At 43.4% G+C, this 27,341-nt stretch overlaps 1 protein-coding gene across 3 annotated transcripts; it reads right to left on the reverse strand.

Annotated features, from left to right (window-relative positions):
* Eif4b (eukaryotic translation initiation factor 4B) lies at positions 1–27,341 on the reverse strand. Of its 3 annotated transcripts, none has more exons than XM_041646020.1 (15): positions 27,208–27,341; positions 17,868–18,005; positions 15,209–15,417; positions 14,791–14,907; positions 13,119–13,173; positions 12,289–12,423; positions 10,033–10,170; positions 9,756–9,929; positions 6,701–6,929; positions 5,184–5,281; positions 3,906–4,119; positions 3,323–3,375; positions 2,516–2,621; positions 2,251–2,323; positions 1–1,919 (listed from the first exon to the last, which is right to left on the reverse strand). In XM_041646020.1, the coding sequence occupies exons 1-15, from the start codon at positions 27,218–27,220 to the stop codon at positions 1,839–1,841; spliced, it is 1,833 nt and encodes a 610-aa protein (XP_041501954.1). In that variant the 5' UTR covers positions 27,221–27,341; the 3' UTR covers positions 1–1,838. The 3 variants fall into 3 exon arrangements, with proteins under 3 accessions (XP_041501954.1, XP_041501951.1, XP_041501953.1); XM_041646017.1 differs by having other exon boundaries at positions 5,169–5,281; XM_041646019.1 differs by lacking the exon at positions 27,208–27,341 and adding an exon at positions 19,021–19,095 and having other exon boundaries at positions 5,169–5,281.

A 27,341-nucleotide genomic window follows, 5' to 3' on the forward strand; every position in this document is an offset into this window, starting at 1 on the left:
TTCAACTTTAAAGACTGGATTTATTGGAGAAAAACAAAAAACCCTCAACCCAAAGGATGGGATTTTACATCTCAAGACATCTCCCAAGTAATAATGTCTACAGATTACAAATCATTTTCATAGAAGATATTTTTGTACAAATTTTACATGTATTCAGGAGCGGGACATAAGTCAACCCCTGTTATATTTTAACAGGAGTGGAGAGTGGGACAGAACAGCTTTCTTCTGGATGCAACTACCTGGAAGGGAAATAGACATGAAGAGGGCAAACTACCTTTTCATTGTCCACAACCAACTGTTTAAAGAACCCATTCAGCGGTGGGTCTCTCACTAAAGCCCACTTCCCAGCTACTAGCCAATCAGGTGAGCTGCTATGCCCACTGCTGCAGCACACTGAACCAAAGCTCCCGCACAGCAGGCCTAGGGCTTGCACATCAGGACCAAGTTCTCATTTGTCTGCAGGCATCCCGACATCCTACAACAGGGAAGCTTGGCCTCTTTGAAGCTGATCCTTACATCAAGGCACAGATCAAAGCAGATGTCAAGCTACTGTGTTGCAAGAGAAGCAAGAACCTATTCAATACTTCTTTGCATTATCCTTTATTCTCGAGGGAAGTCAGGAAACCAACCCCCATAAACAGAAAGCCACAGTCTAGGTCACATTAGAAACCCAAGCACCAGTATGGGGTTCCAGTGAAGGAAATGTATAGAAACCTCACAGCCCAGCAAGGCTGAAGACCTTTAACTCAGCTCTCCCCATGTCACCAAGTCCATCAACTGAAACACTCTGACAGCAGCAGGGGCAGGCAGGAGGGCAGGGACCGGAATCAGACAGCATAGAGCTGGTTTGCTTCAGAAAAGCAGGGATTCCTCAGGCCACAGCTCCCGGTGGCCAATAAAATAAATGCCTGTAGGAACAGGTGCGACTTACAGACTACTTTTGGAAGGCTAAGTGTCATCAAGAACACGAGATGACCAGTGATAAGGTTTTAATAATATTTGAACCTCTAGAAAGGACAGATCTTAGAAGACTGGAATTTCCCATAACCGCTAAGTGCTTCCTCATCCAGGAAATGATCCGTTTTATTCATGCGTCTATTGGAAGTCACACCATTTCCCGCACTACCTGGCATAAAATAACTGATCACTTCCCCAACCAAAGCTTTTCAAACCACGATTGAGCTTCCCATTTATTTTGGTCCCCAAGCAATACTACTTGTTAGTGGCCTGTAGACTCATTCCCACCTACCCCCTACCCCCTTGGGGGGTAAACAAACAAACAAACAAAAAACAATTCCCTCTAGGCTGGCCCCAGTTAAGTCAGAATTAAAGTAGAAGGGCTGGCAGCCTCCTGGAGACTAAAATAACTTGAGAGACTAAATCTACCTTTCCAAGGATGGGAAATTTATTCAGACGATGCTCGGGGAATTCATAGGTGCCACCACAGGGCACGAATTAAAAGGTAGCAATCTCACTCTTCCTTGTGCCGTTCTCTACTGCCTAACTTATGCGACTGCGTCTGTCACTACAGTCCTGCTGAATGGAGCCCCAGGCACGAGCCACACAGGTAGCCGCTTGGTATCCTCAGAACACATTACAACTTCCCCATTCAAAAGCAGGAGCCACATCTCTCGGGCTACGATGGTGATTGATTCTCCAGTTACTTCAATACTTTAAAAGGCTGCAGCAGCATGCAAAACAATTTCATTTCATTAAAAAAAGTTAAGAAAGGTCTCCAGGAGATGGTGAGTTTTATTTTTTTCTTGTCTGGATAGAGGTTTGATTTGCCCTTGAGTGTTCCGGGGTGGAGACTAGAAGAAAGCACAGCATGTGGAGGTCTACTCAGTGTGGTCGTCTCCCTCGGTCTCATCGTCACCATCCACAGAGAGAGCAGCATACTTGCTTGCAGAGCTGAACTTCTGTAACAGACAAGAGGGACAAGGTAACCGGAGCCTGAGATTCTCCTACCAAATGTTAGAAGCAGAATGTCAATGCTTTGGCACGGCTGAGTCCCTCTAGGGGGAGCATGTCCCACTGCAGCAGTGAGGGAGGGTCAGGGTCCCAAGGGAACTCCCCAGCCACACACATACCAAGAGGATGAGAACTCAGAAATGTTGACTCATCAACAAAAAGCTTTTTTTCACTAATTTGAAAAAACACCACTGCCTCATTTCCAACTCCTCCAGTCTCAAGAAAAAAGGACTGGTGCAGACCTGAGCTGAGAAGTAGATGCAAGCACATGACACTTACAGAGGCCGGGCTCTCCTCAGGTTTCTTTGGCTCAGGTGCAGATCTCGAGTCTTTATCGTTTTTGCCTTCTTTCCTGCAGAGACATGAGCACAGACCAACAGCGTCACTGGGACAAGTGCAGAAATTTTAGATACCCCAACTGTAACCGTAATTTTAGTTTGTTCAGTGGTAGACATGGTTAACACTTGGGAAAGCCAAGAATTTCTTCAAAGCCCCCTCCATCTAACATCAAAAGACTCCAAATGAGAAGAGAAAATATACATACCTATCCAACTCTTTCCAGTGGTCTCTGCTCCCTCCGTCTCCAGGACCGCGACTGGAGCTCCCAGTTTGGCCTCTTAAGACACTCACCCCATCTACTTTGTTTTCATCTATTTAAGCAGAAATACAAACCCAAGTTCAAATGATATAAAAGTGACCTATCTTCCTGTCCTAGCTTTCCTCTAAGGCAAAGAAAACATGCACTAAAGGAAATTAACCCCACTCCAAACCAGGCTGCCAAAACCTTTCTTCCTAAGTCCCTGCACACAAACCAAACAAGACCCATTAAAAAGTCCCAGTGCAGTGAATGTCAACTAGAAAAGCAAGAACCAGAAGCCATGTGGTGATGGCCTTTAATCCTAGGAGTGAGCTCAAGGACAGGCTCCAAAGCTACAGAGAAACTGAAAAACTACTGCAGCATTTACTTAAAAAAACAAAAACAACAACAAAAAAACCTCCACACTTGGCGGTGGTGGCTCATGCCTTTAATACCAGCACTTGGAAGGCAGAGGCAAGTGGAGCTCTGTGAGTTCGAGGCCAGCCTGGTCTACAAAGGGACAACCAAGGCTACATAGAGGAAACCCTGTCTTGAAAAACAAGGTGCTTAACTTTGGAAATTTTTAAAGTATTGCCTGTATGTACGTGCACCACCAATATCTGGTGCTTGTGGACATCAAATGCCCCAGAAGAAATCGGGGATGCGAATGGTTGAGTCACTTTACGGGTGCTGGAAACTGAACTTGTAACTCCTGGATGTGTTTGTATTCAGGCTTTAACCAGATCAAAACCTACTTCCTTGGTGTGAGCTTACCTTTCCGTGATGGTCCGTCCTCAGAGGAATGAGTTGGAGCTACTTTCCCTCCACTAGAAGGAAACAAGAAAGCAACCACCAGTTTTTAAGGGAAGACAACACAAGCCTATAACGTTTTCTGAATGTAGTGGGTTCCCTTTCCAGAAATACACAAGAGCCTACATGTTTAACACTGTAATATTAGTATAGGAAAGACAATGAAAACAGTCATTTCCACACTCAACTGCCATATGCTTTGGAATTTACATCCCAGCAACGTTAGCAGTAGTTTTTTAAAAACTGAGAAAATTTAAGAGAATTTTAAGTCACTTAAGAGACAAGACCCTCCAAGGTTGCATTAACAGCACATCTCAGGGCAAAGCCCAACATATCGATCTATTTCTGAGGAATAAATACTCCCATTAGAGCTGATTTCAACCCATCGAAATGATGCCAACCGGCTAACAAAAATTCAAGAAAACAGACACTGTCATGAGACACCGAGTATGAGTTATACAGGAGGTAACCTCATCTGCAATACTACAAAGGCCAGCCCCCCTCAGGGCACCTCCAGCTAAGCAGCTGCTGTTGCAGGCCTACTCACCTTGTAGGGGACTGCTGCTCTGTGTCTGAGCTCTGAGATCGAGCAGGAGGGTTAGAGCTTCGCTTCACCCACGCATTCTCCTTTGGTGGAGGGGCTGGCATTACCTTTAGAGGCTGATCAGGTTTAGGAGGTTTGGAGGTTGGAGAGTGACAGTCTTCTTCTTTATTGAGGGTTTCATTTTCTAGAGACTTCTCACTCTCTCTCCTTCGTGTATCTGGGGGGGTGGGGGAGAGACTCACTGTCTATACACTGTACAGCACTCACAGACTGCAACAGCATGGAAACAGTCACCCAGTGATTCCTCTCCATCACAGAGACTGATTTGGCTAATAGTTTTAATTACACAAAAACCAGGTTTCCAAGTCATTTGGAGGAAAATGCTTTAAGGATACAGAAAAATCTATCTGTGTAAGAGATAATTGCCTTTACACAGGGTAAAAACTAGATACACTTGTATTTGCATAAAAAGTTTTCTGGAACCGTGGAGGCAAATTTGCCAGGTGCCTCCTACATTTGAAGTACAAATGCTACCAAAGTGGCTACACAAACCAACACCACACTTAACTTAGCCACAAGGATCACTCATTATGTTACTGGGCTACTCCAAACACGAAACATTTCCAGAAAACTGTTACAACACTTGGCTCAATGTACAAATCACTTTGGCCTTGAACTCTTTTAAAATACTCAAGTACTTGGGCACAGAAGAGCTCAGGCAAGAGCGGGTCACAGTATATTAAGGGTGCTGTCATGAACACTAGCTGCATGTGAGTGAACAGTCTGAGGAAGAATCAATGTTTCACCCTCCAGGACACTGCTGTGAGGTCGCCTACAACATTCAGTAATGTCACCCCTAAGAAGAGCTTATGAAGGCCAGTGCTACCGTGGCTCTGAATAACACTCATGGTAGAGAATCAGACTTTTGTAGGTTTTCCTCTGGCTTCAAGGCATGACATGAATCTCTAACCCCCAACATAATAAACTTTAAAAATAAGACAAATATAAAGTCAAGTATTCTACTTAGTGACAGAGAACAGATCATTTAAGTCTATTTGGTGCCTGTTCCCTCAGGCTTTTTGACGTGAGATGTGAAAATCCATCAGCCCTTGCTGACCACTATAACTGGTTCAAGGTCAGTCTGGTCTACCCAACAAGTTTCAGGATACCCAAGGCTACAAAGAGACCTTATCTGAAGACCTAACCTACAAACACTGCAAAGTCCCTCCATACTCTGGTTATGGAAACAGCAATACTGATACCCACCCTGGCCTGACTTACTTCTACCAGATGTGGCTGAGGCCCCAGTCTGCGATGACTCACTTCCTGTCCTTGACCGTTCCCTTTCCTGAGTTTCTTCACTTCGCCAACTTGGGTGTCTGCACACAAGAGATTAAAAAACAGAGAAAAATGGTGTTCAGTTCACTTAAGGCCACATGAACCTAACACAAACCGTTAATAGAAATTAACAGCTATAAGCTGGGTGGTATTGGTGCACACCTTTAATCTTAGCACTGGCGATACAGAGGCAGGCAGATCTCTGTGAGTTTGAGGCCAGCCTGGTCTACAAAGAAAGTTCTAGGATAGTAGAGGCACACAGAGCTACTAGAGACCTTGTCTCAAACAAAGAAACAAATCACACAACCACACACACGAAACATTTTTGAACAATTCTTATTATGAAACAAACAGGTAACACAATAAGCACACAAAAAGAAAGGCAAATAACAAATAAATGTAGTTGGCTGAGGAGGATTATGCTGGCAACTGCCAACACCTGAGCAGCAGGGGCAGGAGCATATGACCTGTCTGGACTCAAGAGTGATCTCTGGAGTTGCCTGTGAGACTGTTCCAAAAACCAAGTGTAGCCGGGTGGTGGTGGTGCACATCTTTAATCCCAGCACTTGGGAGGGAGAGGCAGGTGGATCTCGGGTGAGTTCCAGAACAGTCAGGGCTGTTACAGGGAGAAACCCTGTCGCGAGAAACCAACCAACCAACCACCCAAAAAGAAACCAAAAACAAAAACATCAAAATAAACAACCTAACCCAACCAAACCTGAAACAAAACAAACCCAACGGCTTTGTGTTGCTGTTTTTTGTAGACAAGGAAGCTCATGGCAATTCACTTGCCCTAGCTTGAGTCTTGAGTGGTAAAATTATAGGCATGAGTTACCATGATCTTCCATTTTCTGGTTTCTACTTATTACACTCTAGTGGGGTTGACACTGACACCCTTCCTAAAAGAAATTTGTCTGTTTGTTTTTTGGAAAAAAAAAAAATCACATAGACCAGGTTGGTCTTGAGAGAATCAGCTTGCCTGTCTTTCAAAGGAGCACACCACCACTTAGCTGGTAATCTTTGTAAAGAATTATGAAGGGCTGATGAGAGGACTTGGTGGGTCAGGGCAAGTCTGCCAAGTCTGAGGGTCTGATTTTATATCCCAGGATCCCAATAAGTGCCCCCTGATCTCTGTATTTGCACCCCCACAAATATAATAATAATAATAATAATAATAAGAAAGAACTGAATAACTATTTGGATAAATCTGTTTTTACAAAAAACAGGCATGATTTACTTCTGCACCAAAGTGCCACCAATTTCTGTTTATGGCAAGTGCAGCACAGGTCTTTCTGAAAACTTCAAGGTATAGGGAGTCTAGTGTGATACCGTAGTCTCATAGTCTGCAGACTGCTTTACTGCCCAATAAACTCTTCTCAGTGACACCAGCAATTCCTCCCATTCCTCAAATGCTCCCACTCACCACCAGGGAGTTAACTCCAAATCCGAGACAGCCTTACCTCTCCCGCGGCCGGCGGTCTAGTTTTGGCTCATCCAGCTGCCGCTGCAACTTCTCCTGCTCCTTCTGCAGCCGCTCTTCTACTTCTCTTTCTCTAGCAGCCGTGTCAACAGGTTTTGCCCCTCCAAATATAGAAGCTGCTCGGCTGGACTGGGAGGTGCTAGCAGAGGAATCATCTTCCTTAGGAGTACTCCGAGGCTTTAGATTCAGTTTGGGTCTTTGGGGGGGACCTAAGTTAAATGAAACTCTAAGTAACAGTTTCCAGATAATCAGAAGGTGAATGCTCAAAGTCAGACACCAGATAACACTGCCCTAACGATCTTTTCAAGGATTTTGTCTGGAAGATGAGCATCTTCAACAGGTTAAAAACAAGTATGACAGGGAAGATTTCAGAGGGAGTGGTTATGTTCATGCACATGCGTGGTGAGAACATCAATGTGAAGGCCAGAGAGCTCCAGGATCTACCTGTACCACCCCATTATAGATGCAGGTGAACATACACTGTTCACCATTTCAAAATGGTATGTGCTGGAGATCTAACTCAGGCATTTTACAGATAAGCTATTTCTAAGCCAAGGAGACTATTTAGTTCTTACAATTTTGTATGAAATTCTAAATAGTCCAAATTCTTAATCTTTCCATGTTATCAAACACCTTTCAGGATAAACTTAAAACTGGTAACAGCCTCAGTCCAGAAAACTAAGAAAGGTATAGTGGCTAGAGGGAGCCTGTGAGTGCAAACAAACACTACATACCCACCTTCTCACAACAAAGCTTACATTTGGTCTTTATCATTACATTGTACCTTATTACATGTGTAGAAATAGCGTATACTTAGCTTCTGCGCGTGCGTTTGTTCATGTTCCCTTTTTGTGTGCACAGAAGCCAGAGGTCGATCTTAGGACACTCATTTCTTAAGTATTGTTCACTTTCTTTTCTGAGCAGGTCTCTGATTGACCCAGAGCTCGCTGATTAAGGTAGAATGACCATCCAATGAGCTCTAGGAATTTGCCTGGCTTTTCTTTTCTTTTTTAAATATTTATTTACTTATTATGTATACAATATTCAGTTTGTGTGTATGCCTGCAGGCCAGAAGAGGGCACCAGACCTCATTACAGATGGTTGTGAGCCACCATGTGGTTGCTGGGAATTGAACTCAGGACCTTTGGAAGAGCAGGCAGTGCTCTTAACCGCTGAGCCATCTCTCCAGCCCTGGCTTTTCTTTTTAAAATGCAATCTATGTGTTTTGCCTGCATGTATGTGTACACATTTGTGCCCGGTCCCTTCGGAGGTCACAAAAGTTCAACAGATTCCCGAGAACTGGAGTTTTGGTAGTTATGGGTGCGGCGGACTGTACCTAGGCCTCTACAAAAACACTGCTCAGCCAGCTCTTCCAGCCTCTGGCCTGCTTTCTATGTGGTGTTGGGAAAGAATTCAGTTCCTCTTGCTTTTTTTTAAAAATTTTTTTTAAAGATTTATTTATTTATTATGTATACAACATTCTGCCTCCATGTATGCCCACACGCCAGAGGAGGGTGCCAGATCTCAGTACAGATGGTTGTGAGCCACCCTGTGGTTGCTGGGAATTGAACTCAGGACCTCTGGGAGAGCAGCCAGTGCTCTTAAACTCTGAGCCATCTCTCCAGCCCCTCTTCTTGCTTTTATAGCAACACTGTCCCAAACTTGTCAAGGAGTTTTACATTCAAGATAAAATAGGCCCAGAAAATATACAGCCAATATTTGGTAGAATAGACATGGAACAAATGTCTCCACTGTTCCTCTCATTATAGCACTTCCTTTTAAAATTTCCATATAGTGACAAACTCAATCAGCTCATTGAACATACATGTTTAGATATCATGCAAAAAGCGACAAGGATAATCCACTGTCTCTGCATAAAAGAAGCCAAATTGGTACTACAATCGTATTTAAAAAGCTGCATGATAAGTTTCACAAAAATAAGTTCTTAGTAAAGATATGGTAGGTTGCTGAAGAAGCTTAGTAGTTAAAGATGCTTACTGCTAAGCTTGACAACCTGAGTTTGATTTCCTGGAAACTCATGGTAGAGACTGGACTCCCACAAACTGTCTTTAACCTCCATGCATGCAAGCACACACAAGCGAGTGAGTGAGTGTATGATATAAATATAGAAAGCTAAGAGCCAGGCACTGCTGGCCTGAATTGCAGTGTTGGGATTGAATGTATGTGATACCAGTAGTATCAATTTTTAAAAGATACCATACTGACTTTGTTCAGTAATAGTCAAGGGATCATGAAGACTGAGCATGCATGTATCCAAGAGGACAGATGTGGAGGTAACAAGGCAACGAAGAGACCAAGTTAAAGAAAATCAGGAGTCAAAGACCTGAGTCTACACTTTATTCACTCACAAATTAGATTTACTTCTCTTTCTCAAATGTGGCTTAAAGACCAAAACATTCAGAACCATTACAAGATGTTAAAAGGTTATAGAACAAACAATTTACTTTCAGGCCAGATAAAATAGCCATCAGATGGCATCACCACACTTAAGAACATAAGTGGTTGTTATTCATTAATAACATTTGTTAGAGCTGAGTGTGACAGTGCTTTGTTTCAGCAATCAAGGGCATAATTTTTTGATTAAGCACACAAAAATCTCACCATTGATAAAAATCAGTGATATTTGTTTCCAACATTATCATACCAATTACTGACTGGGACTTTCATTTTCTTCACTTGAAAGATAGAATGTTTCCTTTTCTACATTTTCTATAGATTTTTGCTTTTTTAAAGAAGATGGATTTCTCTGTGTAGCTCTGGCTGGCCTTCAACTCATGGAGATCCACCTGCCTCTGCCTCCCCAGTATCCAGCTGGTTTTTTAAATTTTTAACCGAAGAATCTATGTGAGGGCATTGAAGATTCTGTTCATCTTCACTTTCACTGTCTACTGTGCTCCGCTACCCCCTTTACTACAGACAAACTGTGTTTCAAAGCTCTGAGGAAGACAAACATATTTTACAGCTGCAATTTCCCAGCTCTCTGCTTCACACTGAAAGGCTAAGAAAGTGAGTACCTCTGTCATCACGCCTATAATCGTCCCGAGAGTAATCATCCCTGGAGCTCCATGACCGGTCATCCCTTCTGTCGTATCGGTCTTCATAGCGATCTCCACCTCCTCTGTAGTCATCATCCCTACGGTACCCACTGCCAAATGCTCTTCTGCCACTGCCTATCCTGGAGTCATAGCCTATAAACAGATCTCAGATTGTGGTTACACAGAAGGAAAAAAACAAAACACCAAAAAAATTGTTGAAAAGAAGTGCTTTCACTGAGTATGTCACTGTGACTACCTCGGTCATAGTCTCTGCTGCCTCGGTCGTCATAGCGATCCCGGCCCCCATAGCGATCCATATCTCGACGTGGGCCGTCCCGATACCCATCCCGGTATCCATCCCGATACCGGTCTGAATCGTAACGATCTCGATACTCTAGAAAGAAAAGAATATAGGTAACACCACTCCCCGGTTTATGGAATGTGGAACTCACTTGATCAACTTGGTTTAACTAGTTCTATCCACTATGACTCACTTGTTACAGAGTTCAATCACACTTCCAAATCAGAACCACCGCACTAAATTAAAAATTCCCTAGTAGTTAACTATTACTAAAACAAAACCAAAAGACACCCTTTGGGTGCTAAGAAGGGAGCTCATGGAAGAATGTCTGCCCCAGGAAAACCGCTTGAGAGGTATAAGCAGGAGGACTGACTTCCAAGTTATCTTCCTGTCAAAAGTAACCCCCACAAACAAAACAAAAACCACATCCACAAAATGACAGCTCTAGGTAATGTTGTTTCCCTGATGAAATTTTGCTCAGTTAAAATGTTTTTTTCTTGGATGGGTGGGGTGATTTAGATGACCTGAGGGAAAACCAAACAAAGCCAGCAAACAAACCAAACGTGCTCTGGTGGCTGGAGAGGTGACTCTGCTGTCCAAGTGCTCACTGCTCTTCCAGAGAACCCAAGTTTGGTTGCTACGACTTACACCAGGCAGGCGACAACTGCTTTCTAGCTCCAGCTCGAGAGCGTCCAGTACTCCACTGATGCTGCAAACACTGGACCCAGTGCAAACCCTACTGAAAAGCGTGCATAGCTCCCTCAATAAAAAAAAAAATATTTTTTAAAACAGGTTTTTTTTTCCTGTGTAGAGTGTAGACCAGATTATCCTTGAACTCAGAGATCCACCTGCCACCCTATCGGACAAAAATCTTTAAAAAAAGATTGATTTATGTATTGAGCGCTCTATTTGCATGTACACCTTTATGCCAGAAGAGGACATCAGATCCCACTATAGATGGTTGTGAGCCACAGTGATGTTGTTGCTAGGAATTGAACTCAGGACCTCTGGAAGAGTAGCCAGCGCTCTTAACAGTTGAGCCATCTCTCTAGCCCCCAATAAAATCTTAAACTGTCACAGTCTCAGCACATAGGAGGCATGTAGTCCCAGGTCAGTTTAAAAAACAAAACTGAACACAATACAGGGCTACTTTCAAATGTTTTTTTCCCCGAGTTCTAAATTTTATTCTTGTTATTATAGTCATGTTATGATATACTATGACAAAGTCTATCATTTTCAAATCTTTGTGAAGTATTGACCCTTTTTCATATATTTTAAGAAAGGTGAATCACTTTACCCATAAAGCAGTTCCCCTGCTGGACTTAGGTAGCAAATATGGGGTCCCATTTCATCTGCCCTCTCACACCACACCCCCAAATCTCCTTTCCACTGTCAACGTCTGGTGAAGACAACAGACTTTGTACAGTGACTTCAGCACTAACTACAGTCACCATAAAGTTCTCTGAAAGTCATCCTTAGAAATTAACCATGAGGGCTGGAGAGGGCTCAGTGGTTAAAAGCACTGCCTGCTCTTCCAAAGGTCCAATCCCCAGCACCAGCATGAAATCTGGTGCCCTCTTCTGGCTGCAGGAATACATGCAGACAGAACACTGTATACAAAAACTAATGATTACAGTTACTAAGCAATCTTTGCTGTTTTTCAGAGAAACTTGCTGATGAAATTTAAATAAGCATCTAGCTTGTTTTGTAGATTTCATGTTTGTGAGTATGTAAGTCAGTGGCCAACCTTGGGCTTGTGCCTCAGACACCGCTTGTCTTGGTTTTGGAGACAGGGTCCCTCACTTACCTGTAAGAGCCATTAAGAGGCTAGAAAGCAGCTTCTGCCTATTGTCACCTCTGACTTTAACAGGGACACTAAGCATCCAGCTTGGGCTCTGCTCTCCTCTGTGTGTGGTGATTTCTTTGGCACTGAACACATCACGTCACCACTCTTGCCCCAGTTACGCTTCTTTACAAACAGCCATGTCCAAATCTTAAATCTCTGCTAAGGTTTATTTAATAGGAGCTTAACAAATTCATTTCCCGAATTTGTCAACACCATATTATCAAAAAACAAACAAAACAAAAAACCCTTACAAATAACCAGAAACAAAAGAAACTCTGTCTCTAAGTCATACCCCAACTTCTATCATGTTCTATTAGCAATAGAACCAAGAACACGGAAGGAATGACTCTGCAAACTGAACTTACTGTCTCCGAAGCTATCGTCGCCCCTTCTAGGTGGGTAGTCATCAAAGCTGTCTGCAGCAGGACGGGCTCTCCAGTCCGTGTCTGTTTTGTCAGAATCCCGATTTCTGTCTCGACCAAAAGAGCGATCATCCCGGTCTGCAGAGAAAAACACGTTAGCTAACTTCTCACGTAGCCTGACACCACACCTCAATGACCTCTACTCTCTACTATGCTGGCCCAAGTCTTGCAGTTGCCCTAAGTAACTGACTGATTCTTTCTTCAAATGTTTTCATTAATGTAATATTTATCTATTTCACAGTATAGCTTAAGCTGTTATATAGCAAACCTAATTATTTAATTTAAGGTCCAATTAGGCTAGTCAGTGCTTTGAGATCTTTTTAAAATATATAATTTATATTTTTTTACGTTCATTGGTATCTTGCCTGCATGTATGTCTGTGTAAGGGGGTCAGAAGCCCTGGAACTGGACTTACAGGCAGGTGTGAGCTGCCATGGGGTGCTGGAAATCAAACCCGGGTCCTCTGGAAGAACAATCAGAACTCTTAACCCCTGAGCCATCTCTCCACTCTCAGAGCTTTGAAATCTAAACCTAGTAACAGTTTGAGTTAGGAATTCTTTGAAGTAGAGATACATAAATTAGATTATCAGTAATAATAGTTCCTTCATCGTGGCAAATCTCCTTTAACACTGCCTAAAGTCCCCATGGAGCAAAACTGGGTGAGAACCGTTACTACAGGACTCACCACTGTAGTAACGGTTCTCACCCAGTTTTGCTACCACCACTTCCCTGGGCTACTTGGTAAACCCGGAATATTCTACCAGTTTCCTCACCTTTATCCTGGGCTTGATCAGCAACATCCACTCGAATTCTCCGGTTACCTAGAGACTGAGAGCACAGGACCCTGTTAAATGACCTTGTTGACTTAAAAAAAACTGAAAATTGAAATAAATCAAAGAACAGAGTTGGCTTTAAATAACTACAAAGCCCATCTCTCTGCTCCTCAAGCCTGACCCGTACAGTGGAGTTCACTCTAGCAGTTTGTTGGGCACTGAAAGCAGCTCTCAATCAGCTAACTGCTTACAATTACAGCCCGCAGGAGGCAGAGCCGGAGCCACTCTAGGTCCCAGACTATAGTGTATAGAAAGAGACACCCAGTTTTTTTCTGGGGGGGAAGGGGGGGGGAGTTGTGAGAGAAAGACAACTGAGATGCAGCCAATCGGAAGGCGGTGACACCTTTAATCCCGCACTCGGGAGGCAGAGGCCAGCCTGCTCTACAGAGTCAGTTCGAGGACAGACGAGTGGCCAGAGTGGTTACAGAGAGACCACGTCTCAGGAAAACAAACAAACAAAAAGATACAACTAATCTAGCATGATTAGTACCGAAGGAATTTCACCCACACAGGACAACCACACAGCAGCCAAACAGCTAAGACCACTGTCTACAACCTCATTTTCTTTCACTCAATATTATTTTCCCATACCCTGACTTCCCTTTCTAAATCACCCTTTAAATACTGGTCAAAGGCGAGATTAACAGGTATGAAGCAGTGTGTCTGGCTGTCCCGAGTAACTTTTACCACCATCTGATACAGATCGCGGCGTCCAATCACTATCCAGGGAAGTATTTCTTTTTTTTTTAAATATTTATTATTTATCTATTATGTATACAATATTCTGTCCGTGTGTATGTCTGCAGGCCAGAAGAGGGCACCAGACCTTATTACAGATGGTTGTGAGCCACCATGTGGTTGCTGGGAATTGAACTCAGGACCTTTGGAAGAGCAGGCAATGCTCTTAACCACTGAGCCATCTCTCCAGCCCCCCAGGGAAGTATTTCTAAGAGCTGTGTATTTACAACCCTACCAAATGGTAGGTCAGACTATGGAATGTGGCAAAGGAAACGGGTTCTCAAGCAATTAGGGCTTTCTGGGGTTAAACACCCCAAAACCTGAAAAAAACAAAAACCCCACTGAGTGTTGGTGACGCACGCCTTTAATCCTAGCACTTGAGAGGCAGAGGCACAAGGTGGATCTTGTGAGTTGGGAGGCCAACCAGGTCTACAGAGCAAGTTCCAGGACAGCTACAACAGTTACACAGAGAGGCTCTGCCTTGAAAAACAAAAACTCCTATTAAACTGACTTTTCTATCTGTGTTTATTAAGGCATTCTGGCTTGACAAAATAAACTCTAGAGCTGAGACAAAGTAATGCATAGGTTTATTAGAAACCTGGTACACAGCTGGGTGGCAGCGGCAGGTAGATCTCTGAGTTCGAGGCCAGATTGGTCTACAAGAGCTAGTTCCCTGCACGACAGGTCCCAAAGCTACAGAGAAACCCCGTCTCAAAACAAAAGAACCTGGTACATGACGCTTTCTTCCCTAAAATTCCATCAAAGTCTCCCCCTAATTAACGGAAATTACTGTTGTTCAATTAACATGAAGTCACTCAGTTTGGTTGATAAGCAAAGCACACACCCTGCACCCCCGCCCTTACTGTTTCTTTACCTCTTCATTGAGACTCAGAGCACTGAGCAGAGAATCCAGGTCCTCAAATTCTGCATAGCCAAAGCCTTTTAACCTGTCTGGATTGCTGGGTTCACGTGGTAAGCGTACAGCGCTGATCTGAGAGGATAAAGGAGTAAGTAAGAGGGGAAAACAATAACCAACCATAGTGATCAGTACATCTGTAACTAATTTCTTTGAAGGACATACAAGAAGAACCTGAAAGTCGCGGGGAAAACTGGTATAAAAGGATAGAAGACAAACTACTCTATAGCCTATTACATCTTTCAAATCATATTAACGTAATCCTTAAAACAATTAATGCATTCTTTACATCTTGGACTCTGCTGCCCTCCACTGTCAGTTTACATTAGCTTACTATCCTCACCATCTCAGAGTCTAACATTGTTAAGACACTCACATTTAGTCCTCTAAAGAACTCCTTAATGGAGTCTTCTGTCACATCATAGGGCAGGTTTCCTAGAAAAGCAGTGTAGGGTGGTGATTTGGGAAGACGGCTCCGGTCGATATTGGGTTCCCGAGCAGCCCGTGGAGCAGTGGGAAGGATGGAACGGTCAATTGGAGGTGCCCTATACACATCGTCATCGTTACTATGCCAAGTTGTTGACACTAGGATAGAAGAACAGACAAAAGGAATTAAGAAGCTGGGCATGGTAGAGTACCTGGGAGGCTGAACAGTAGGACTGACAAGAGTTCAAGGCCAGCCTGGGTTCCTGAAGGAGACTGTCTCCAACAACCCTGACCCAGGCAGGCAGAGGGGCAGAGACTAGCTCCGACCAGCCTGGCATTCCAGTCAGCTATATGAAGAGATCTTGTCAACAAACACCACCCATACAAGATTAAAACAAAAATTAAGAGGAATACTCCCTTCCAACTAGTGTCACAGAACCTAAAATTCATGCTAACACCAGCCCAAGCCATTAATGCAAAAGACAAAAACGGGTATGCTTCAGCAACATAAAAAGTCAAAGAAAATGCTTCTAACGTGTACATCAAGAGTGAACAGAGTGGGGCTGGAGAGATGGCTCAGCAGTGAAGAGCACTTGTTCTTGCACACGACTCAGGTGTAATTCCCAACACCCATATATGGTGGTCTACAACCATCTGTAAGCCCAGTTCTGGGGGATCCAACAGGTACACAAAGTAACGACCACTTATGTCTTTTTGTTTGTTTGTGAGACTGGGTTTCTAGGTAGCTTTGGAGCCTATCCTAGAGCTACCTCTTGTAGACCAGGCTAGTCTCAAATTCACAGAGATCCGCCTGCCTCTGCCTCCCGAGTGCTTGGATTAAAGGCGTGCGCAGCCACCACCGCCAGGCCCTTATGTCTGTTTTCATGTACACCAAGATGACTGGCTGATAGTTCTTCCATTCCTACTATTGGGCTGGACCTTGTATTTTTTGCCCCCCTCCACCTTTGTTTTTTGGAGACACAGTGTTGTGTAGCCTAGACTTGAGGTCCCCCTGTTTCCATCCTCCCACTGTAGGGATTACAGGTATGTACCACCTCACCAGGCTTTCTTTAGGGTTTATCATCTCCTCAAACCCAAACAAACAAAACCAACTATCCTAGTCCTGGTCCCTGAATTTGTATTTAGTTTCAACATTTAGAGAAGGTATAAATTGTATGAAATTTCCTATATTTATTTTAAACATGGGTCACACAAAGTAATCAGTTTGTAATAGTTTTAAGAGAAAAGAAACAAAGAAAGGAAGTTAAACTGATGATGTCCTATTATAAAAAAGTCCTGAGGTGGTGGTGCATACCTATAATTCTAGTACAGGGAGGGGGGGTGCCTGGAGAGATGGCTTACTGGTTAAGAGCACTGACTGCTCTTCCAGGGGACCCGGGTTCAATTCCCAGCACCCACATGGCAGCTCATTAACTATTTGTAACTCCAGGATCCAACACCCTCACACAGACAAAACACCATTAAAATAAAATAAAAAACAACAAACAAACAAACAAACAAACCCCTTTCAGTACCTGGGGGAAGACAGTTGTAAAGATGTGAGCAAATCTCTGAAAGCTTGAGGTTAGTCTTTTCTATATAGCAAGTTCCAGGCCAGACAGGGCTACACAGAGACCTTGTCTAAATATATATAACAACAGAAATACACATACCCCAACAAAACAAAGCGAGGCACAGCAGTGCAAACCTTTAATCCCAACACTCCAGAGGCAGATGGATCTCTATAGATTTCAGGTCAGTCAAGGCTGAATAGTGAGATGACAAGAACTCTCCACACCAATCAATCAATTAAAACACCACAAACACCAAACTAGCTTCAGGTTTCTTTTAGATTTAAGATTTTCTCCTCTTAAGTTATGTTGCGATATAATCTGTTAAATTGTGTACTCAGGAGCTGCTGGCACCAAGTTGAGGTGGAAACAGACTGAGGGGAAGAAATACAGAACAGCCTTGTACATTAGTCAGAGCAGGCACTAACAGACAAGACCTGGGATGAGGACTACTGAGAACTCAAGAACAATGGCAATGGGTTTCTGATCCTACTGCACACACTCACTTTGTGGGAGCCTAGGCAGTTTGGATGCTCAACTTACTAGACCTGGATGGAGGTGGGGGTTCCTTGGACTTCCCACAGGACAGGGAACCCTGATTGCTTTTCGGGCTGAGGGGCGGGGACTTAATTGGGGGAGGGAAATGGGAGACGGTGGCGGGGAAGAGACAGAAATCTTTAATAAATAAATAAATTAAAAAATTAAAAAAAAAAAAGCTGTGCACCACCACACCTAGCTACTTTTTTTTTTTGTTACTGGCTGTCCTTTCTGTCTCCTAAGTGCTGGGATTAAAGATATACATTACAACCACCCGGGCAGCTACAGAGTTTTAATGCAGCAGCCAGTAGCTGTTCTGGAAGTTCACTTCAGTTTGAGAGCCAACCAGAGAGTAAACGTGACACCCCAAAACAAACAATTTCAGGCTCTACAAAGAAAGAACCTTTCCAATCATAAGTGAGGCAAATTATGAAATATGATTGTGAAACAGTGAAAATTTAAGCATGATGGTTCTAAGGACAATTGACAAAGGCACATTACCATCTCCTTCCAGGTCGTCTGTTTCATCAGCCCAGCTGACTGGTTTGGGGACATAGGTGCTTCCTCCACCAGTACCCCCATCCTCAGCTAGAAAGTCTGTTAGGGAGATGGTCTTCCCCTTCTTATTCTTCTTTTTTGCTGAAAAGAAAGATAGATTATATTCAGTGACACTCAAGTATTTAGATCCCCCTGCCCCCAAGGCAGAATTTTTCTGTGTAGCTTTGGCTGTCCTGGAACTTGCTCCAACTTAGCCTCTGCCTCCCAAGTGTACCACCACAAGTGTTTAAACTTTTATCCTGAACCATTAAAGACATTCTAAAGAAATCAACAAAGACGGTCAGATGACTGAATTATGATATTCACATCAAAGAATATTATGCAGATATTAATGTAGACCAAGTACAACATAATAGTGATGGTTTGAAAGAAATGAACCCCAAAGGGAGTAGCACTATTAGGAAGTTTGGCCTCGTTGAAGTGTCTCACTGTGGAGGGCAAGCTTTTCTCAAGCTCCACTCATGTGTGATTGATAGACATGCCACCAAGATGCAGCAGTCTCAGTTTCTACCACATCTGCCTGCATACCGCCATGCTGCCTGTCAGGATCCTAACAGGCTGAGCCTCTGAAACTTTTCAGTAAGCAAGCCACCCTCAATTAAATGCTTTCTTTACAAGAGCTTGCCAAGGTCATGCTGTCTCTTCACAGCTATAATAAATCATAACTAAAACAGTAATAGTCAAGGAAGTTAAGTGTAATAGCTATGCGGGAGGCTGAAGAGGAGGACAGTGCACAAGACAGCAAAGGTGAAGGGAAAGGTAAATGTAGCACGAAGTCCTTAGCACTATATAAACTGGATGTGGCAGGATACACTTGAAATGCTAGACTCAGCTGGTAGAGGCAGGAAGAGCAGAAGTTAAAAGCTATCTTCAGATACATGGTAAGTCTGAAGCTAGCCTGGAATACATGAGACTCTGTCCCACAAAACTAATATAACAAAGAGAGAGAAAATGCTTATGTATATACATATATTTAGGTACAGAAAGAGAAAGAATAAGTTTAGAAAATAATACCCCACAGGAAATAAGGTTGTTTTCTTCGGTATTATCCACTTGCCCAGGGCCTAACATACAAAAAAGGCAAAGGCTTACTTACTACTGAGCTCCATTTGACATTTTTAGCTGGGCAGTGGTGGCAGAACCAACAAAAGGATCTGAGTTTGAGGCCAACCTGGTTGACAGAGAAACTTTGTTTAAAAAAAAAAAAAACAAAAAAACAACCACCCGCTCCGCAAAAAACTGGGGAACTTTTTAGTAATTTTAATTCAGAAACTACTTAAACAAACTTGCTATGCAAACCATGATAACCATGAGTTCAGAGATCCACCACCTGCTCCTGCCTCACCATGCCTGCAATAAAGTACTTTCTAAAAAAACAAAACAGACCGGAGAGATGGTTCAGTCACTGAAAGTATTTGCTGCCCTTCCAGAAGACCTCAATTTAGTTCCTAGCACCCATAGTTACCATAACCACCCATAACTCCAGGGAGTCTAGCACCTTCTACATTCCTCAGAAACACACAAACATGCAGCAAAATAGTTATATAGACAAAACAAACCTAAACATTGAACAAACATGTTAGTACATTCTCGGCTCCTTAAATACATAGATAAAAGACAAAGCTACCACCCCATATATAACATACTACATATGGCACTTTGTGTGTATTGTTTACCCGCTAAATAAACTATGAAGGAAGACACATAAAATCTATCTAGAGAGAAGGGCAGTAAATCTCAGGTGTTTTCCTAGCACACGCAGGGCTCTTCCCACACCACCAAATACGGGGTCACATCTTCTATGGCAGGTTAGTATAGCCATGGTAAATTTCCTGCTTCCTCAGTGGTATTTGAAAGCATTTGATTAGTTAAGAGACTTACAATACCCCAACTCTCTGTACCCTTAAGAATCTAAGAAGCAGCTGGGCACTTGGGAGGCAGAGGCAGGCGAATCTCCATGAGTTTGAAGCCAGCCTGGTCTACAAGAGCAAGTTTCAGAACAGGCTCCAAAGCCATACAGAGACCCTGTCCTGGAAATCCAAAAACAAAAACTTAAACCGTGATACAACAGTTAACTCAGAAAAGGACCAGGAAACTAGCAAAGTCACCACCATGCCATTAAGGTGGGGAATCACCAAGCCAAACCAAACCAAACCAACAACAAAACACCACATGGCTGGGTTGGCACTGGCCTGTAATCTTAGCATGGAGGCTGACGCAGGATGATTACAAGTTTGAGGCCAGCCTTGGTAAAAAGTGACTGTTCCCCCTCTCCAAAAGTTAAGCAACTTTGCTGTATCAACGTTGTTGAGACAGGCTCTCACTATGCAGCCTCTAGAGCTCCCTATATAGAGCTCTACCTACATCTCCCAAGTGCGGGAACAAAGGGAGGCGCCACCATGCCTAGCAGCTTCATGGTTTTTAGCAACCATGAATTCTTCCTCCACCTTCCAATTTTCAACTCAAGAGGAATAATCTAACTTGATACACCAATACTTAATAGAAAGCTGCTTTCTCAAATTCAACAGTCAAAAAATAAAGGTGCCCTGCTTGTTATGAAAGCCAGATAGCATTATGGACATAGTTAACAAACTCAAGTATTATGGGTTGAATGCTCAAACCAAATGAACATGCCACAAAAACAGAGAAGATGGCTATACATTAGCAGTTTAAAGCACTAATGTGACCCTAAAACTGACAGTTTATCAGCCAGACCACATGATTCTTTCAGTTCCTTCTGTTCCTCTGAATTAGTATTGACTGTACCAAAACTCAAATTCTAAGGCCAGAGTGTCAAGCTCTGGCCACTAAATTAAGCTACAGTTGGGAACTTTTCTGTTTGAAAAGAGTTAAGCAGAAGGTTCTAAAGCACTCACACTGCTCCCTCCAATTCACATGAAGATCCTTTTAAGTTTGCCACCCCATTCAATGAGACAAGAAGATACATGCAGTCCTGGTTGGTCACTAACTGCACCAGGTAGCCAAGGATGAACCTAAACCTCTAGTTTTCTTGCCCCAACCTTCTCATCTCTTAGTGTTGTGATCAAAGGCATGCAACACAACACCAGGCGGATATAGTGCTGGGGACCGAACACAGGGGCTTTGTGCATGCTAGGCCAGAGCTAATAAACAATAAGATTACCTGAATGTGATACAAGAACTTTAATTTACTCCATGTATTACAGATATTTATTTTGTCAACCATAAGCATGCCTGGTGCCTGCTGAAGTTAGTAGAGCGCCTTGGGTCCCCTGCAAGGTATTAAGTCCTCTCAACCCCGCCATCTCTCTAGCTGCATTATTTTAGTACTGGTTTTATACTTTTTAATTAAAAAAAGAAAATACCTGGAGTTAGAATGATTCTTGACAGAGAGCCTAATTTGGCTACTCATATTATTAGCTATCTGTTCATTATCCTATTTCAGTAACTCAGAGGAAACAGTGGTGGTCAAGCCAAGACTATCAAGTTCAACAGAATAGTAATTAAGGTATCTCCCTCCTTTCCCACTGTTTTGTATACATTATCTTATACCAAAATACAGCATATTTTGGAATTAATGTACTCTCTGAAATGATCTGGCTTAAATCAACTTTTTATAGATAGGGTTTCTCAACTCTTCTTGATTTCAAGTTTAGACAAACTTGAAATTCTTCTCATTCTTCCTTAATGTTACTTGATATTTCAAAATAAGTTAAAGAGTATTAATAAAACATATTAAACTAGTTGTTTCTAAAATATTTTTGAATCAAACTTCTTTATGATCCTTACTGCCCCCCATCTGGTTGAGAAAATCACTGTTAGATGTGGTAAGTCTTCAAACGACAGGCTAAAATTTTCTTAAAAGATCTCTTACTTAAGTGAAGCTGCGTCAATAAATCATACATAAAGCAGCAGTTTTTTAAAAAGTGGCCCCTGAAAGGCAAATAAATTGGGATAACAATGTATGTCCCACTCCATTTTATTCCACTGACAAGTTATCAAAATCCTCCCGTGCCCTTTGCTCCTCCAAAATCGAGGGCCCTGCATGTTTAAAATATTTCAACTTGTGAGGGGCTGGAGAGATGGGTCAGTGGTTAAAATTGTGGACTGCTCTCGCAGGGGACCCAAGTTTAGTCCCTAGCACCCAGATCAGGCAGCTCACAACAGCATGTAACTCCAGCTACAGCCGAAAGTCTGATGCCTGGCTACCTTTACTCACATGCATATACCCATATTTAGACACATACACACAATTAAACATAAAAAATTTTTAAGGCTGGGTATGGTCACACATATTTACTTTTTTTTAAAATATATTTATTTATTTATTATGTATACAATGTTCTGTCTGTGTGTATGTCTGCAGGCCAGAAGAGGGCACCAGACCTCATTACAGATGGTTGTGAGCCACCATGTGGTTGCTGGGAATCGAACTCAGGACCTTTGGAAGAGCAGGCAATGCTCTTAACCACTGAGCCATCTCTCCAGCACTCAGGAGGTAGAGGCAGGAAGATCTCAGTTTGAGGCCAGCTTGGTCTATGTAGCTCCAGGACAGACAGAACTACAGAGATAGACTCTGTTTCAAAAAACAAAGGCAGATATATTTCTGTGAGTTTGAGACCAGTCTAGTCTATAGAGTGAGCTCCAGATCAGTCAAGGTTACAGAGAAGCCCTGTCTTGAAAAACTAAAGCCTTTGACACGATGATTTAACTGGTCCAATTCTTTCATCTCCCTTCTATTCCTTTTTTCCCAATCCCCAAATCTTGCATGAATTAGTTAACAAATCAATCAACTCACAAAGCGAACTTGTTTCAATTACTAAAACTAAGCCCAATCCAACCAGATTATACAACCGAAGCTCTTTTTACCTACCTGTTAAGTTAAACTTAAATCACCTCCCAAATTAGTTTTAAAGCATATAAGACTATATTAGAGACCATATATTGGGGGAGAGAGCTAGTGGTTCACGCTAACCAGGAATTTAAAATTCTCCTGGTTTTCAAGGTATAAGATAGGTGTGCACCACACCCTGCTGCATCTTGCTTTATTACACAATACTGTGAATTGAATCTAGGGCTTCGCCTGTACTAGGTAAGTAAGCACTCTAAGGCTGAGTTATAGTGCCTGCTGTGGTCCAGTAAGATTGTTACAAAAAGATACAACAGAAGAATAAACTTAAGGAGCTAAATAAATAGCTCAGAGGCTAAGAGTCCTTGACTGCCCTTCTGGAGAACCCTGGTTTTATTCCCAGCACCCAGAAAGAAGCTAACACCCTCTAACTCAGTTCCAAGGCAACTGATGCTTCCTGGCCTCTCTAGGAACTGCAGGTACATGGCAGATCAACACAGAAAAACACCCATACACACAAAATAAATCTTGACTTAATCCCAGCACTGGGGAGGCAGAGGCGATCAGATCTCAAGGTCAGCTTGGAGAGTTCCAGGACTGCCAAAGTTTTACACAGAGAATTCCTGTCTTAAACAAACACCAAACCAACCCAAAATAAACAAAACCACTCAATCTTGAAATGGGGGGGGGGGGGTAAGAAATCAGCTTAATTCTTAAATCAGGATCTTTCTCAACTTTTCCTCTCCCCTGAGCACCCTCCCTACCCTTTTGAGGCAGTATCTCACTGTAGCTCTGGCTGCCTCTGACTCCTGAGCACTGAGATAATAGCATTTGCTACTGAGTAACGTTCGAACTTTCTATTGGTTTTCCGGACTGTGCTAGGAAGTCAAGCACATGGCTTCATGCATGTCAGATAAGCATGCACCACTGAGCTCCATCTGTAGTCTGAGAAACACTGCTCAAGTGACATTTTCACCTCAATAAATACAAGGCCCAGGAGAGGAGCAGGCAGGGAAGGCTGCTGAAGGTCAGCCTGGGCCACAGAGACTCCACCTGGCTGTGTGTAAAAAAGTAAATCAAAACTTAGGAGGCTCAGGCAGTATGATCAACAGGAGTCTCATAGCTGAGCTCCCCTACCCCCCAAGTGTAAGCAACTAGCTTATTTGTATATGGCAACCGTACTTCTGCACCTTTTGTCCCTGGGGTGGGGTAGGAGAGACAGAGGCTCACTACATAGTCCTTGGCTGGCCTGAAACTCATGAAAATCTGCCTGCCAAGTGCTAGAATTAAAGGCAAGCCTTAAAACACAGAAACAGTTCCCCTGTGATCTACATCTCAAGATTATACACACACACTTTTTCAACTGAAACACTTTTCCTTCAACTGACAATACTTTGTAGAATTTGACTCCATACTGTTTTTAGTCTTGGTCATCTAAATCTAAGTATCCTTGTACAGAATGGGATATAAAAAGGTAATTGTATACATGAAACTACAGCCTTTGATCAGCACTTTGTGAAAACAACCATTAAAAGGATCCTCTCACTACAAACCCAAAGAAATACCGTACACACACTACCTACAACTTTAGTGTAACCAATTATCAAATCATAATATCAAAACATTCTGATTCCTATTGCCAAATGGTCTGCAAATAAACTGTGCATTTATAAATGGAAAAACTCAGACTAGGTAAAGAGTAGATCACTTTATTAACTCAAATAGCCACAACAGAAACTTGAGGCAGGATCTTATTGCATTCATTCTAGCCTGGAACTCATGGCAGTTTCAACTTCCTGAGTGCTGGATGACAGAGGTAAGTCACCATATTGGGCTAAAACCTTGTAGTATTCTTTAAAGACATATCTACCTTGGATCCTCATTTGTCAGTTCAGACACTAAGATGCTGAAGGGGTCACATGGGAACTGGTATTTCCTCAGAAAATTTTGGTCTTACTAAATAGTGATTAAGTTGTATCTGGTATTTTCACAGAGAACCCAGACCCATTTCCAACTTTGGGTACACTAGCTACTCAAAGCCGGTGTAACCGGAGAAATGTGGTCAACTCCAAAGGCCAAGGAAGAGGTAAACTAGTGCTGAGACAACAAATCGATCTATATTGCCTGAGCTGAATCTAAAGAGGGAGCCTTCTGGGAGGGTAACAAATGTGGGCGAAAAAGGGGCGGAGACATTACTAAGCGAACTTTTAAAAAGAGTGTGAGTTGCACAAGAGTAAAACCAAAGACAGAGCTCACTGTAAACGTCTCTTTCTCTCTCTAATTTTTGACTGTTGTTTGATAGCACACAAGTCAGAGGACAACTTGGAGGATCTGTTCTCACAACCACCATGTGGATTCTGGGAACTAAACTAAACTCAGTTCAGCTATGATGCCGTCCACCACTAAGGACTTCACAAAAGAGAAAACCACCCAGTCTCTCGGTTAAGACATTAAAGTGATGAGGGAGCAAATCTAGGCCACTGAGATTTTTCACCAATTAAAACAGTTTTCCAAGTTTTAGATGTTTCTCAACATCAACTCGCACTTGGCGTGACTATTTACTACTTCCCATCTTAATGAGCCCAAGAACCCTGGAGTCTCCAGGATTTGGCACTGCTGTTACCCGGAGAGCTTTTTTTTCAGCTGTGAGAAACCACCAATTCTCTGTGAGAACCACAGGCTTCTTCTGTTAAGTGCCATACTAACAAAAGCTGTTATGTTCAGGGTTGGGGCTGTAGCCTAAATGAGTGGTGGTGCACGCCTTTAACCCCTGCACTCACGCAGAGGCAGGCGGCTATGAGTTTAAGCTCACCCTGCTGTACGAAGCCAGGACAACCAGGACTATACAGTGAAACCTTATCTCCAAAAAACAAAATTTAACAAAGGGGGGGGGGGGCAGGGGAAGCGCTTGCTTACCACGTCCAAAAGTTCAACGTTCTACAAGTGGGGGAAATAAAATTCTTATGCCCAAATGCATCTAAATTTGGCGACCTCTTCCCAAAGACAATCATAACCCTAGTTCCCTTGTAAAAATAGAAAAGATGTGTTTTCTAATAAAGAAACTGAGTGTTTCTAGGTATGGGGTCGAACAGGTTTAATTTCAGCATTTGGATGGCAGAGGCAGGAGGATCTGAGTTGGAGGCTAGCCTAGTCTATGAGAGTGGATACAAAGAGAAACCTCAGTCCAGAAAAAAAAAAAAGGTATGGAGTTTTGAGTGTTGCCTTTAATCCCAACACCCCGGGGGCAGTGGATCTCTGTGACCCCGTCTCAAAATAAATAGAAGCAGCAATCCAAAAAGTATTTTTTACAGACTAGAGGATCATGTTAGAGAAAATAAGCTATTCCCCAAACTCAGAACCAAAGCTAGGTGTTTGAAGTCACACTGGCACTCTTACAGGGCCATCGCAAACACAAAACACCCTACCAAAAACCAAACACTTGCAATGCAGTGATACACACACACCCCATTCTAAAAAAGAAAACCACAGAACCTCTAGCTATTATTTTAAGAGCACCTTCTGGAAGTTTCCCAATTATCTAGGTAAATGATAAAAGTTGAATCTTGACACTGAAACTACCAAAAAAGTCAACCAAAATGCAAGTTGTGTAACACAACGACCTGACCTTGTTCCTCATCCGTCTGGCATATAGTCGGCATTCAGTAAAAACTGTTGAGTTACAGCTGGGAAGAAAATCGCATAGGAGCTGGGTGTCCATCCTACAGCTCCTCCCTAACACGTGGGCGCACACTAGGTTCCCTACCCTCAAGCACAGCAGCACCATCTGCAAGCCTAATGTGCGTTCTCTTGCAGTACAGAGGCCGGGTCACACTCCAAACCCGACTCAAGTACAAAGTACAAGGTCATAAACGAGCAAACCTAGACGCAAAGCTTCCCATCTGGACTCGAGCGCACGCTTCCGAGGCGCGCCTTCTTCACCTCGCCTGGGCTCCCATGCCGCGCACGCGCAGCGCGGCCTCCCTCCGCCCCTCCACTGACTCGCGCTGGCGTTCTAACTGCTCCCCCCCTGCCCCCACTAGGGTCCGCAACGGCCTCGCGCCTTGGAGACCCGGTCTCATGTGCTCCGGTCCGCGCGCCAACCGCCTCCTTCCTTCCTCCGCGCCAAGCGCGGGCGCAGTGCTCCACGTCTGAGGGCCTCGCGCCGGCCACACATCTCTCTGCGCTTCCTCCTCCAATGGAAGCCAAAGCCCACCATTACTGCCTACTCCAACCTCGCGCAACGGGGCGAAAAGGGTGTGAGGGGGGAGGGAAAGCCTTCCCCTCCCCCTAAACATCCCGAGGCAGTAACCTACGGCGGCTATGCCGCCAGCCTGCTACAGCGCTCGGGCCCGAAAGGAGCCGGTGCCTCCTGCCCCCCAACTCCAGCAAGGAGTGGATCAAGCCCGGAGGCGGTTTTGGAGCCTGGTCCTTGGCCACGCTCGGCCGCTCACTCACCTGAGGCCGCCATGTTGGGAGAGGGAGAGAGAACGCAAAGGACCCGGATGAGGCAATCACGTGATTATAGCGGGCGCGACGGGCTTGGAGACGAGAAACCAGGAAGGGGCGGGGAACTGAGGACGGAGGCAGAA

This window comes from Microtus oregoni, unplaced genomic scaffold (assembly GCF_018167655.1).
Source record: "Microtus oregoni isolate MIOR12 unplaced genomic scaffold, Mior012 000118F_ref0000498, whole genome shotgun sequence".
Classification (NCBI taxonomy): domain Eukaryota; kingdom Metazoa; phylum Chordata; class Mammalia; order Rodentia; family Cricetidae; genus Microtus; species Microtus oregoni.

What these genes read in the sequence shown, in the direction of transcription:
- Eif4b (XM_041646017.1), bottom strand. An exon ending in GACCGCCGGCCGCGGGAGAG is followed by an intron (nt 5,282 to 6,700) that starts GTAAGGCTGTCT and finishes TCTTGTGTGCAG; the next exon opens with ACACCCAAGTTGGCGAAGTG. An exon ending in GAGCAGCAGTCCCCTACAAG is followed by an intron (nt 3,376 to 3,905) that starts GTGAGTAGGCCT and finishes GTTTCCTTCTAG; the next exon opens with TGGAGGGAAAGTAGCTCCAA.